At 44.8% G+C, this 13,841-nt stretch overlaps 2 protein-coding genes across 2 annotated transcripts in view; one reads left to right on the forward strand and one right to left on the reverse strand.

Moving 5' to 3' along the window:
• The window catches only part of LOC127567525 (uncharacterized), a 93,964-nt gene extending 89,061 nt beyond the window's left edge, over nt 1-4,903 (forward strand). The window contains exon 3 of the mRNA XM_052010523.1: nt 4,631-4,903. Coding sequence (XP_051866483.1) covers nt 4,631-4,817 — 187 coding nt within the window. The 3' untranslated portion in view covers nt 4,818-4,903. The remainder of the gene's footprint in view (nt 1-4,630) is intronic.
• LOC127580080 (dedicator of cytokinesis protein 2-like) overlaps nt 1-13,841 on the reverse strand; it is a 1,107,748-nt gene that overhangs the window by 667,375 nt on the left and 426,532 nt on the right.

Here is a 13,841-nt window from a genome sequence, read left to right on the forward strand (position 1 = left end):
TCAATGCATTATGTAATGGATTGATCTATATGATCAGTACGCAAAACAAGTTTTTCCACTGTACCTCGGTACAAGTGACAATAATAAATTCCAATCCCAATTCCAATATTGTATCCTTCACAACCTGACGTCACAAAGGAAATGGATATATCCAGAATTGGAAAATTATAGAATGATTCAACATAGATGGCCATTTGGGCTGATTTACCATGGCTAGCTCTTTGCTAAGGATCCCAATACATCCCCAATATTATTTTAAAATAAATTATCTTTTTCTAGTGGCTCGATGACCAAAGGCTTGTCATTGTCATGGGAGGATATAAGTATGTTTCAAAGAATTAGTTTTGCTTAAAACGGTTTAACTGGACCTTAATGGCAGAAATCATGGCCAAGTGGTATTGTTTATATCAATGCCAGGTGATTGAGAATGTACAAAGTCGAGTTCATTGCCACGCACACAAGTACATGTATGCACAGCCGCAATGAAAAACTTACTTACAGCAGCAACACAGGCACAGAGCATCAGATACACAACATCCACAAGAAATACATGAATTAAACATGTTATACAAAATGACATAAGAAAGCACACAATTAGAACAAAAAAAAGTCCATTGTAGTGCAAAGTGGTCATAGTGTTGCCATACTGAGGTATTGATTAAGGTTTTGGTTCAAGAACCGAATGGTTGAAGGGAAGGAGCTCTTAAGTGAAACACAATATTGACCATTTCTGGATTGTTTTTCAACACTCTGGAAATTTAATTGGGTACTTTCCAGCATGAGTGAGCTCATGTTTAATTCATGTATTCCTTGTGGATGATGGTCTTGGGAGAGACCATCGATGGGTAATCCTGCCGTAGCCATGGTTTAATACGTCAGCACCGGCTGAGATCTCAGCTGAGGTTCAGTCATTGCTTAGCTTTTATCTCTCAGGTGCCCTGCCGCTCCCATACTGTCAATACTCCCACTCACTCCCCAGCTACCATCAACGATCTTATCCCACCAACCACTCCCGGAACCAGTTCCCTGATTCCCCCCAAATCTCTCTGCTCTCAACGGAGTCCACAGCACCACCCTCCCACCACAACTCCTGCCTCATCCCAAGCTGATCCCAACCAACCCTCCCCAATTCCCTATTCCGTCAGCCCCTCTCCTCCCTCCAATCCCCTGGACCAGCCCAGATGGCACATTTTCCTTCAGTCACTGGAATCGAGGGAAATGGGGAGTGCTGGAAAATAGCGTTGAGGTAGATCATCTATGATCTTAATGAATGGTGGAGCAGGTTCAAGGAGCTCGATTGTTGACTCCTGCTCTTTCTTGTTTTATGTTCTTAAGCAGTGCAACAAACGTACAACATTCTCCTCGGAAGTCCACACCACATTGTTCCCTTTGTATCATATAAAATTCTATAGGGCCTTACAGCGTAGACGCAGGATTATGTTTCCCCAGGATGACGTGTCTAAACCAGGGTCAGAGTCTCAGTATAAGGAGTTGGCCATTCAGGGCACAGATGAAAAGACATTTCTTCACCCCCGAGGGTTGTGAATCTTTGGAATTCTCTCTCCAAAAGAGCCATTGAAGCTCAGCCACCGAGTATATTCAAAGAATTTTAGATATTAAATCTTTGTAATTTTTATAAATGACTTGGATAAGGATGTGGAAGGGTGGGTTAGTAAGTTTGCTGATGATACAAAGGTTGGTGGTGTTGATCGTGCAGCAGATTGCTGTAGATTACAACAGGATATTGATAGAATGCAGAGCTGGGCTGAGAAGCGGCAGATGGAGTTCTACCCAGATAAGTGTGAAGTGATACACTTCGGGAGATCGAATTTGAAGGCAGAATACAAGGTTAATGGCAGGACTCTCAGCAGTGTGGAGGAAGAGAGGGATCTTGGAGTCCACGTCCATAGATCCCTCAAGGTTGCCGCGCAAGTCAATAGGGTTGTTAAGAAGGTGTATAGTGTGTTTGCCTTCATTAGTTGGGATATTGAGTTCACGAGCCGTGAGGTAATGTTGCAGCTCTATGGTTAGCCCACCCTTGGAGTATTGTGTTCAGTTCTGGTGACCTCATTATAGGAAGGATGTGGAAGCTTTGGAGAGGGTGCAGAGGAAATTTACCAGGATGCTGCATGGATTGGAGAGCATGTCTTATGAGATAGCTTGAGTGAGCTAGGAGTCTTTGGAGAGAAGGAGAATGAGAGCTGACTTGATAGAGGTGTACAAGATGATAAGAGGCATAGGTCAAGTGGACAGTCAGAGTTTTTCCCAGGGTGACAATGCCTAACACGAGGGGACATAATTTTAAGGTGATTGGAGGAAGATATAAGGGGGATGTCAGGGGTAAGTTTTGTACACAGAGAGTGGTGGGTGCGTGGAACACACTACCGGCAGAGGTTGTGGGGGCAGATACATCAGGGACATTTAAGACACTCTTAGATAACACATGAATGATAGAGAAATGGGGGGCTATGTGGGAGGGAAGGGTTAGATAGATCTTAGAGCAGGATAAAATGTCGGCACAACATTGTGGGCCGAAGGGCCAGGACTGTGCTGTTATGTTCTACGTTAAGGGAAATGGGTTTAGTACAGGAAAGTGGCACCGAGTAAAAATTAGCGATGACCTCAGAGTCGTAGACGAGGACGAGGAGCAAGAGGCTGAATGGCCTATTCCTGATTCTCATGTTGTTCTGAATTTGCACATCACTGAATAAATAAAACTATTTACTGGGGCTTTACAGAAACCTGCTATTACAGTTAGTCCCAGAACCTTACAAACAAATGACAAGTACTCATTTAACAAGACACTACATTACCCAATAAGTCTGTCACCGCGTTGCTTAAGGGTGATTAAAGTCAACTCTTACCATGAAATGATGGCATGTCTTTGTAATTCTCTGCACATCAACCTCTGTCAGTGCATGAACCTATGGATTCCTTATCTGTTTCATGCCTCTCATACATTTATTTTGCCACTTTGACACAGTGTGGGATTTTCTTTCAGCAGATACTCACATTTTCCAAGAACTTACTTTATTTCCAGAAAATTGCCCTTGAGAAGATGAATTACAGGATTCAAAAGGGGAATTTACAAGTCTGACATTATCTCCTCAGGTACGACGGTTCTCTCTCAGATGTCAATTAAACTAAAACATTATTTTTATTTCAAACAGCCACAGTGATGTTGATATGAATCTGGTACAAAAATGTTAGTGTTTGTAAGGGCATCCATAATTGTTGTAAAACTAGCTGGTTCACTAATGGGTGAAAATCTGATGTCCGTACACAGTTTGGACTATACATGACTCCAGATAAGCATATGGAGGAATTTAAAATAGAGGGATATGTGGGAGGAAGGGGTTAGATAGTCTTAGGCGTGGTTTGAAGGTCGGCACAACATGATGGGCCGAAGGGCCTGTATTGTGCTGTATTGTTCTATGGTTCAGATCCCAGCAATAGAACATAGAACAGTACAGCACAGAACAGGCCCATCTGAGAGAGAACTGCCGTACCTGAGGAGATAATGTGAATGACTCTCAACTGCCCAGGGATACACAAGAACAATAATGGATGGACAATAACTGTCAGCCTTTCCAAGTCCACAGAAGACAATTGCACCAGTGGATTCAGACTTTGGGCAAATTTACCTGAGATCTTATTTCATTCACCACATTACCATTGTACTTGTTTACTCAGATGGTTTTTAGAACAAGCTCATCAAATGCTTTTCTTCCCACGTGGGTTAATATTAAGGGAAAGAGATAACTGAATTCACAAGACATGGGTATGACTGTCACACACATGCACACACACATTCCCTCTCCAACATTCCCACACCTCCTTTTCCTCAAATTGTACTGTAATTTTAAACAAAGAAATTGGGGAAAATGTTGAAAAGGAATTTTCCGGGGCTTTGGGGAAATAGTGCTGGAGAAGTCTGACTGGACAGCTCTTTCAAAGGCCAAGCAGATTTGTTCTATGCTCTAAGGTTTGATCATGTTGGAGTACCCCACTTGGAGTACTGTGCTCAGTTCTGGTCGCCTCACTACAGGAAGGATGTGGAAGCCATAGAGAGGGCGCAGAGGAGATTTACAAGGATGTTGCCTGAATTGGGGAGCACGTCTTATGAAAACAGATTGATTGAACTTGGCCTTTTCTCCTTGGAGCGACGGAGGATGAGAGGTGTGTAAGATGATGAGAGGCTTTGATCGGGTAGATAGTCAGAGGCTTTTCCCCAGGGATGAAATGGTTGCCACAATTGGTTTAAGGTGCTGGGGAGTAGGTATAGAGGAGATGTCAGGGGTAAGTTTTTTACTCAGAGTGGTGAGTGTGTGGAATGGGCTGCCGGCAACGGTGGTGGAGGCGGATACGATAGGGTCTTTTAAGAGACTGTTGGATAGGTAGATGGAGCTGAGAAAAATAGGGGGCTATGGGTAAGCCTAGTAATTTCTAAGGTAGGGACATGTTTGGCACAACTTTGTGGGTCTAAGGGCCTGTATTGTGCTGTAGGTTTTCTATGTTTCTATGTTATAGGAACCACAGGATTGCATGGAGATATGTCAAGAGCAGAAAACTTTGATGCAGAAATTGAAAGAAAGTCCTAACTCTCTTTTTCTCTGTCTCCTGCTTGCAGTGTGGAACATGATTTCAGACAACAAGAAGGCAGATTTCATAGAGTCCTGAGCTCCCTGGAAACGGAGGCAGGTCAAAGCTCAGAGCAACCTGCCACACCCAGTAAGCAGGACGAGTCACCAACGCCACGGCAGCCTACTAGGACAGAACCAAAAAAATCTAAAAGGAAATGCTTTTGGTTCTTATGAACTCCGGAACTTATCACGTACAGACTGGATAAGCCAATGCAGAAGTCAACTTCCTGTTTCCCATCTGACTACTTCCTGCTTTGGGGCTTCTTGCACTATTGAAGTCAATTGTTTCCATGAGGTGACTGTTTTCTAAACACCAGCTTTTGTATTTTTAGAAAAACTGCCACAATGGAGAAACAAAAAAAAATGCAAAAAATATTCTACATATTTACAGGGTTTACATAATTTAAGAATGCTATATTCCAAAAATTAAATCTAATTGTTTAACATTGCTATTAAACATATCTATACAAGTTCAGAGAGGAGCAGAGGGAAGCTTGAGAGGAAGACTATCAAGTGTACTGTTGGTTCAGAATAAAGATTGCTTAGATCCAAGAGGAACCACGGTTAGAAGTTATACAGGTTCTGCCAGGACTCGTGGGATCCTTCCCTGGGTAGGGACAGGGATGGGAGTTGGTGGGGGAAGATGGTTCAGGAGACTGCAGCTGCTGCAAATCTCGACATTAAACAAACTGCTGGAGGAACTCCGGTCAAGCAGCATCTGTGGAGGCAGAGGGATGGTTGAAATTTCGGGGGATAGAGGAATAGTTTGTAATGATTTTGAAGCAACAAGATTGGAAGTTTGACCACGGTTGTCAAAGGGCAAGTTTCAACGTCATCAGATTTCTCGGACGCACAGAATAGTAAGATTGGCACTCCCCCATCCATTTTTTTTTGTCAGTTACGGGGTTTGCTGGGAGAGAGAGCTAAGTCCGTGGAGTGTGGGCCACTGTCAAGGCAAGAGAAATGTTTGCCAGGTTGTGATTGTTCAGCACATTTAACCCTTGCAGAATATTGCCTCAGATTTGACTCTGGGCAGCTTTTAGCGAGGTGTTAACCATCACACTGAAGGTAGCCCACAATTATTGAAGCAACGCTTTGACGTGTGACCATTGCCCTTATTATCCCTAAGTGCAATGTTTGAACCAATGTGCAAGGGAGACACAGGAGACTGCAGATGGTGGAGCTGACTTTTTTGCTCAGTGTGAAAGGGAGCCCAACGTCCCTGGCTACGATTAATACACCATTTTGGTTACTGTAGGCACAGGCAAGGTGCTTCCTCATGTGGCAGGTCAGGGGTGGATGATCTGGGAAGCAAGTCATCCAGTATTGGCCTCTTTGGAGTAATGAGCAACTACTGAGGAAAGAAGACGGAGGAGACTGCAGATGCTTGGGCCTAAAACATTAAAAAAAACTGTTGAAGGAACTCAGCAGGTCAGGCAGGATCTATGGAGGGAAATGGACAGTCGACGTTTCAGTCCAGATGAAGGGTCTCAACCTGAAATGTGAATTGTCCATTTCCTTCCACAGATGCCTTTGTTCCTCTCTCTGTCTGCCTCCACCTATCATTCACCTGCCACTGCCTCCCAACTCCACCCCCTCTCCCCTCCCCTACCTGCCTCTCATCTTATGCCCCTCCTCAGTCCACCAATCACCTCGGACTCCCTTCTCACCTCTTTACACCGGCCATCTCCCCTCTCAGTCCCAACGCAGGGTTTCAACCCCAAACGTCGACAATTCCTCTCCCCACACAGATGCTGCTCAACCCACTGAGTTCCTCCAACAGATTGAGTGTTGCTCCAGATTCCAGCATCCGCAGTCTCCTGTCTCCATCTATATTAATCCAATTTACCAGCATTTGGTTCATGGCCTTCTACACCTTGTTGATTCAAGTGCTTGTCTCGAAACTTATTAAATGCTGTGAAAGTACCTGTCTCCATCATCCACTGAGGGAGTGTGCACCAGATTCCAGCTGTCCTCTGGGGGAAAACATTCTTCCTCAGATCCCCTCTAACTCCCACCTTAATGCCCTCTAGTTTTAGACATACTATGTTTCACAATATCCACCCAATCTATTCTTGTTGCTGAAACACTCCATCCTGGTGACATCCTACAATCCTCTCTCTCATACAATCCAATCCTTCCTATAATGTGGTGACCACAACTGCACACAGTGCCCCAGCAGTGACCCAATCAATGTTTTATAAGGTAATGCTAAGACCTCCCTGCTCTTTTATTCCATCTTATTGAAAAAAATGCAAAGAAATACAAAACCCAGAAAATGCAGGAAATACTCAGCAGGTCAGGCAGCATCCGCAGAGGGAGAAATGGAATTACCGTCTTAGTCGATGACCTTCCATCAGAGTTCTAATAAAAGATCATCAACCAGAACTATCAAGTGTTTCTCTGTCCAGGGATGGCTGTAATCTCGCCCTTAATTAACCAGACCACCCTCCTTCAACCTCTTAGAACATAGAACACTACAGCACAGTACAGGCCCTTCGGCCCACAATGATATGCCGACATTTTATCCTGCTCTAAGATCTATCTAACCCTTCCCTCCCACATAGACACATGAATGATAGAGAAATGGGGAGGGGCTAAGAGTCTCTTAAATATCCCTAATGTATCTGCCCCACAACCTCTGCCGGCAGTGCGTTCCACGCACCCACCACTCTCTGTGTAAAAAACTTACCCCTGACATCCCCCTTATACCTTCCTCCAATCACCTTCAAATTATGTCCCCTTGTATTAGCCACTGTCACCCTGGGAAAAAGTCTCTGACTGCCCACTCGATCTATGCCTCTTATCATATTGTACACCTCTATCAAGTCACCTCTCATCCTCCTCCTCTCCAAAGAGAAAAGCCCGAGCTCACTCAAACTTTTGTTATTACTTTCTTCTTGATGCTTGCAGACTGTCATTGTGTAATTATTTGATATGGGCCAGACACAGGCAAACAGGACTAGCTCATGGAGGCAACTTGGTTGGCATTGACAAGTTGGGCTAATGGGCCTGTTTCAATGTGGTATCACTGTATGACTATGACCATATCTTCACCAAGTTGGTCTTCTCTCCTCCTTGTGAACACTGCACCACAAAATGGCTTTTTAGTTTCCTTAGATTAACCAGGAAGGTTTTGGAGGCTAAGGAGTGAAATACTTATAGAACACTCCACTCATTGCAGGCCTCTTGTCATCAGACTTTTAAGAGAAGCTCTATCCTGCCCTTTGCCCCGCCAACCACTTCCCCCCCCCCCCCCGCGCCTCAGTGAACCTATGCCCCGTAATTAACGCGATGACAGGAACTTTCCCGTGTCCTCCCTCCCCGCCAGACTTTCTCTCTCTTGAGAATGACCATGGCTGAATGTTGCTTACATTATTAAAACAAATGAGGAAGATTCTGCGTGTTCCCTACACCCCTGAAAGTGGAGGCGTAACTATGGGGGGTGCAGGGAACACACCAAATCCTCCTCAGAGTTGGATAGGATCTCCTTGACATTATGCAGAGTTGGAAGAGCTTCATTAAGGTGTGGATGGAATAACGTTGTTTCCACCGATAGAATGTTGGCCTTCATTAGTCGGCGTATTCAGTTCAAGGGCTGCGAGGTGATGTTGCAGCTCTATAGAACTCTGGTCAGACCACACTTGGAGTATTGTGTTCAGTTCTGGTCGCCTCATTGTAGGAAGGATGTGGAAGCTTTAGACAGGGTGCAGAGGAGATTTACCAGGATGTTGTCCAGATTGGAGACCATGTCTTATGAGGATAGGTTGAGTGAGCTAGGACTCTTTGGAGAGGAGGAGGATGGGAGGTGACTTGATAGAGGTGTACAAGATGATGAGAGGCATAGATCGAGTGGACAGTCAGAGACTTTTTTCCAGTGCAACAATGGCTAACACGAGGGGACATAATTTTAAGGTGATTGGAGGAAGGTATAAGGGGGATGTCGGGGTAAGTTTTTTTTTTACACAGAGTGGTGGGTGCGTGGAACACACTGCCGGCAGAGGTTGTGGGGCAGATACATCAGGGACATTTAAGAGACTCTTAGATAGACACATGAATGATAGAAAAATAGGGGGCTATGTGGGAGGGAAGGGTTAGATAGATCTTAGAGTAGGATAAAATGTCGGCCGAAGGGTCTGAACTGTGCTGTAGTGTTCTATGATGGAAATCTTTAGAACACCTTGCAGTAGTCATAAAGTCGTGGAGTTGTATGGCACAGAAACAGGCCTTTCAGCCAACCATGTCCCTGCCGACCTTTTTGTCTAGATACACTAATCCCATTTGCCTGCAGTCGGACTTATCCTTATGTTTCTTGCCCATTTAAGTACCTCTTAAATATAGTGATTGTATCTGATTCCAACACCAGCTCTGTCAAAGTATTCCAGATATCAACCACTCTGTGTAAAAAAAAATTTACTCAGATCCTATTTAAAACTCCTCCCTCTCACCTTAATCCTATGTGCTAATACCATCAATTGTTTGTCTCAAAGAGTAAAAACAGGCTGCCAGACATAAAAACCAAAAAACTGCAGATGCTGAAAATCTGAAACAAAGTCAGAACATGCAAGAAACACTCAGAAGGTCGGGCAGCATCTGTGGAGAGAGAAAGACCATAAGATTTGAAAAAGACCTGAGGGACAACTCCTTCATGCAGAGGGTTGGTGGGTAAATGGAATGAGCTGCCAGAGGAAGTGGTTGAGGCAGGTACAATAACAACATATAAAACGCACTTGGACAGTTACATGGATAGGAAAAGGTTTCAAGGGATATGGGCCAAATGGGACTAGCCTAGATGAGCATCTTGGTCGGCATAGATGAGATGGGCTGAATGGCCTGTTTCCATGTTATATGACTCTATCAATTACCAGTTCTTGCAGCAGCATCCATCCCAGCCTGCTCCAAGGTACTGCTCTAAAAAGATAATAGCTTATTTTTAACCATCTACCTCCCTTTGTTGCTTCATGCCTAAACATCATTAAACAAGATTATTGCCATCGGCAGTTCCAACGGTCTTTGAAAGTTGAGCAGTGGGAGGCAGTGAGGAGATAGTTCCCACGTTCACCTGTGTGAATGTGCCCCTTACTTTTTCAGAATCAGATTGATATGTCGTGAAATGTGTGGCCAGGAAAGTCTGACTCTCTCGTTAAGACTGCGCGCACTTGTATCAAATCCTCTCAACTGAGAACATTTTTGTATTCGTTCCTTTCAACACCTTAAACCTGCCTGATGAGATTACCTCTCAAAGTTACACACTCAAGGGTAAGGCTGAAGGAGAAATGCCTGCCAGAGATTGGAAGGCACTTAATATAAGTGCAACTGACTGAGCAGTCCAACTACAGAGGACAGCAGAACTCAGTCACTTTTCTTTGCCCTTAAATTAGCCACGTCTCTTTGCTCTCCTGAACCAGTAAATGACGCACTGAAAGGTTTTTAGTGTCGAACAGCTTCCCCAAGTCCAATTTAGTTACTGGCCACTCTCCTGAGCTGATGAGACTACAAATCTCTCTGCTATTATCTGGTTGCCAAAAGGAGTATGGGTGAAGGTTAATGGATATGTAGACAAGGTTCAGGGCACAGGGCAGTTTGGGGAGCTTGAGCAACAGCCAAGCAGGGCAATCACTTGAAAAGTTGATGGAAAACAATTTATCAAAGTGCTTCTTCTGTTCAAGGCAGCTGGTACTACATGACAAAGCAGACGGCTTGATTGACACCCCATCTACCACCGCCCCCCCCCCCCACCCCCAAACATTCATTCGCTCCACCACCAGCGCACAATGGCTGCAGTGTGCACCGCCTATAAAATGCGCTGCGGTTACTCGCCCAGGCTACACTGACGGCACTTCCCAACTCTGCAAACTCAACCACCAGGAAGGACAAGGGCAACACCACCACTTGCAGTTTCCTTCCAAAGTCACACACAATCAAGACTAGAAAATATATCGCCAGTCCTTCGGTATTGCTGGAATCCTGGAACTCCCTCACCAACAGCATTCAGGGAGCATCTTCACTAAAAGGTGGCTCCCCATCACCTTCACAAGGCTAATTAGGGATTGGCCTTGTCAATGACACTAACATGAAGACCTTTCAAATCACTTGAAGTCCAACAACAGTAGTTGTTTTATCTTGTACAACCACCCTCTGCTTGCTGGATCCTAGACTATTGGCGAACCCTGTTGAGACTGAACTGCTTCCAACTTTATTTAGTCCATAAGACTGTAACAGCCATTCGGCCCATCATCTGCTCCGCCATTCAATCATGGCTGATTTTTCTAACCCCCCCCATAACCTTTAACCCCCTTACCGATCAAGAACCTATGAACCTCTGCCTTAAATACACCCAATGACTTGGCCTCCACAGCCCTTCATTGCAAAGAATTCCACAGATTCACCACCCTCTGGCTGAAGAAATTCCTCCTCATCTCAGTTTTAAAGGGACTTCCCTTTATTCTGAGGCTGCGCCCTCAGATCCTAGACTCTCCTACTGATGGAAACATCCTCTCCACGTCCACTCTATCCAGGCCTTTCAGTAGTCCATCGTGTCAATTCAGGTTTCCAATAGCATAATCCTGTCAGGCCCACTGCCCTTATCCTTATTTCCCTGTAGCCCTACAACCAAACCGGAACGGGTAAAAGTGAATAGGATCTGGTGTTCATGTGTGGGGTCGTCACTGACCTGGATATGGCTGGCTGCTAGTCCAATAATGCTTTAGTTTCAACATTCTCATGCTTGTCTTCAAACACACCCCGCCTGCTTCCGTAGTCCCATCGAACCCATCAATTCACCAATGCTCCTTTAACTCTGTTCTCCCTGTTTATCCTTATTTCTTTTACTTTGCTTTTGGTTGGTGTCTTGGGTGCTAACCAGTGAATTTCTCTCTAAACCTCTCCAGTGGCTTTCTTCATGTAGAACAGTACAGCACCAGGAACGGGCCCTTCGGCCCATGATGTCTGTGCTGAGCATGATGCCAGATTAAACTAATCCCTTCTGCCTGCACATGATCCATATCCCTCCATTCCCCGCATATTCACATGCCTATCTAAAAGCCTCTTGAACGCCACTGTCGTATCTGCTTCCACCATCACCCCTGGCAGCACATTCCAGGCACCCACCACCTTCTGTGTAAAGAAGTTGCCCTGCACATCCCCTTTAAACTATTCCCCTCTCACCTTAAATCTACGCCCTCTAGTATTCAACATTTTTAGCCTGGGAAAAAAGATTCTGTCTGTCTACCCTATCTAGGCTTCTCATAATTTTATAAACCACTTTAATTTTCACTTAAATTTTATATACAACTTTTTCTTATAACTTAACTCTCTGACAAAGGTTTTGGTCTCATATTTCTTAGAGGCTGCAGTTACATTTATCTTAGATCACCCATGTGGAGGTATGATTTGAGTACACCATGCTCCTTACAGTAAGGCCAAGTGGATGAGGGCAAGTTCATGTCAACACAAGAGACTCCTCCCCAGTCACACACTGTGCCCAATTGAATTAACATAAGGGAGCAGGAATAAACCAGGTGGGCCTTTGATCTTGCTTTGTCCTTCAATAAGATTATGGCTGGTCTGATCTTGGCCTCAGCACTACTTTCCCATAGCCCCTAAATTCCCTGCATTCAAAAATCCATCCCTGTCTTGAACTTCGCTCATCAGCTCTCTGGGGCGGAAAATTCTATCGACTCACAACCATCTGAAGAAGAAATTCCTCCTCTCCTCCATCTTACTGGGTGCCCCTTTAGCCTCAGTCTGTGCCCCCAATTTCGAGATACCCCCCACCAGCATGGGAAAAATCACCTCAGCATCTATCCTTACGTATTTCAAAGAAATGGCCTCCCATCCTTCTAAATTTCAGAAAGAGTTGGCCATTTCTGATCAGTCATTGTAGTGACTGATCTTGCTTCCCAGGAGTCAATTTGGTGAACTTTCTCTGTATTACCTCCAAGGTAAATATCTCTTTCATTAAAACTGAGACTAAAACTCTACTCAGCACTCTGCTTGAGATATGATATACTCAAACCAGGCCCTTCAAACCTAACTCGACAAAGCCTACACTGAAAAAATGAATGCTCAACAGAGTGGGATTGACAACACTTTCCATGTGGTACATGTTATACAAAAGTATAGATCGTGCCTCACGAGCCTGATTGAATTCTTTGAGGATGTGACAAAGCACATTGATGAAGGTAGAGCAGTGGATGTGGTATACGTGGATTTTAGTAAGGCATTTGATGAGGTTCTTCGTGGAAGGCTCATTCAGAAAGTCAGGAAGCATGGGATCCAGGGAAACTTGGCTGTGTGGATTCAGAATTGGCTCACCCATAGAAGACAGAGGTTGGTGGTAGATGGAGCATATTCTGCCTGGAGGTCAGTGACCACTGGTGTTCCACAGGGATCTGTTCTGGGAGCCCTACTCTGTGATTTTTATCAATGACTCGGATGAGGATGTGGAAGGGTGGGTTAGTAAGTTTGCTGATAATACAAAGGTTGGTGGTGTTGTGGATAGCGTAGAAGGTTGCTGTAGATTACAACAGGATATTGATAGGATGCAGAGCTGGGCTGAGGAGTGGCAGATGGAGTTCAACCCGGATAAGTGTGAAGTGATACACTTCGGGAGATTGAATTCAAAGGCAGAATACAAGGTTAACGGCAGGACCCTTAGCAGTGTGGAGGAACAGAGGTATCTTGGGGTCCACATCCATAGATCCCTCAAGGTTGCCACGCAGGTTGGTAGGGTTGTTAAGAAGGCATATGTGTTGGCCTTCATTAGTCGGGGTATTGATTTCAAGAGGTGCGAGGTGATGTTGCAGCTCTACAGAACTCTGGTCTATTTGGACTGAGGGAGATGCGGCCAAGATTCGGAAAGGTATAGGGGTGGCAAAGTGGTGCAGCTAAGTAAAGCTGCTGTCTCAGAGCTCCAGCGACCTGGGTTCAATCCTGACCTCTGGCGCCGTCTGTGTGAACTTTGCAATGTTCTCCCTGTGACCACACGGGTTGTCCCCAAGGGCTCCAATTTTCTACCACATCCCAAAGATGTGCAGGTCGGTTGGTTAATTGGCCACTGTCAATTGCCCCTAGTGTGTAGGTGTGTGGTAGAACCTGGGGAGTGTGGATGAGAATGTCAGACAAATATAATGCATTTAGTGTAGGAATCAGTGGAGGATTTAGACAAGATAGGTCCAAGCCAACATGGTTTCATGA

This window comes from Pristis pectinata, chromosome 2, assembly GCF_009764475.1.
Source record: "Pristis pectinata isolate sPriPec2 chromosome 2, sPriPec2.1.pri, whole genome shotgun sequence".
NCBI lineage: Eukaryota > Metazoa > Chordata > Chondrichthyes > Rhinopristiformes > Pristidae > Pristis > Pristis pectinata.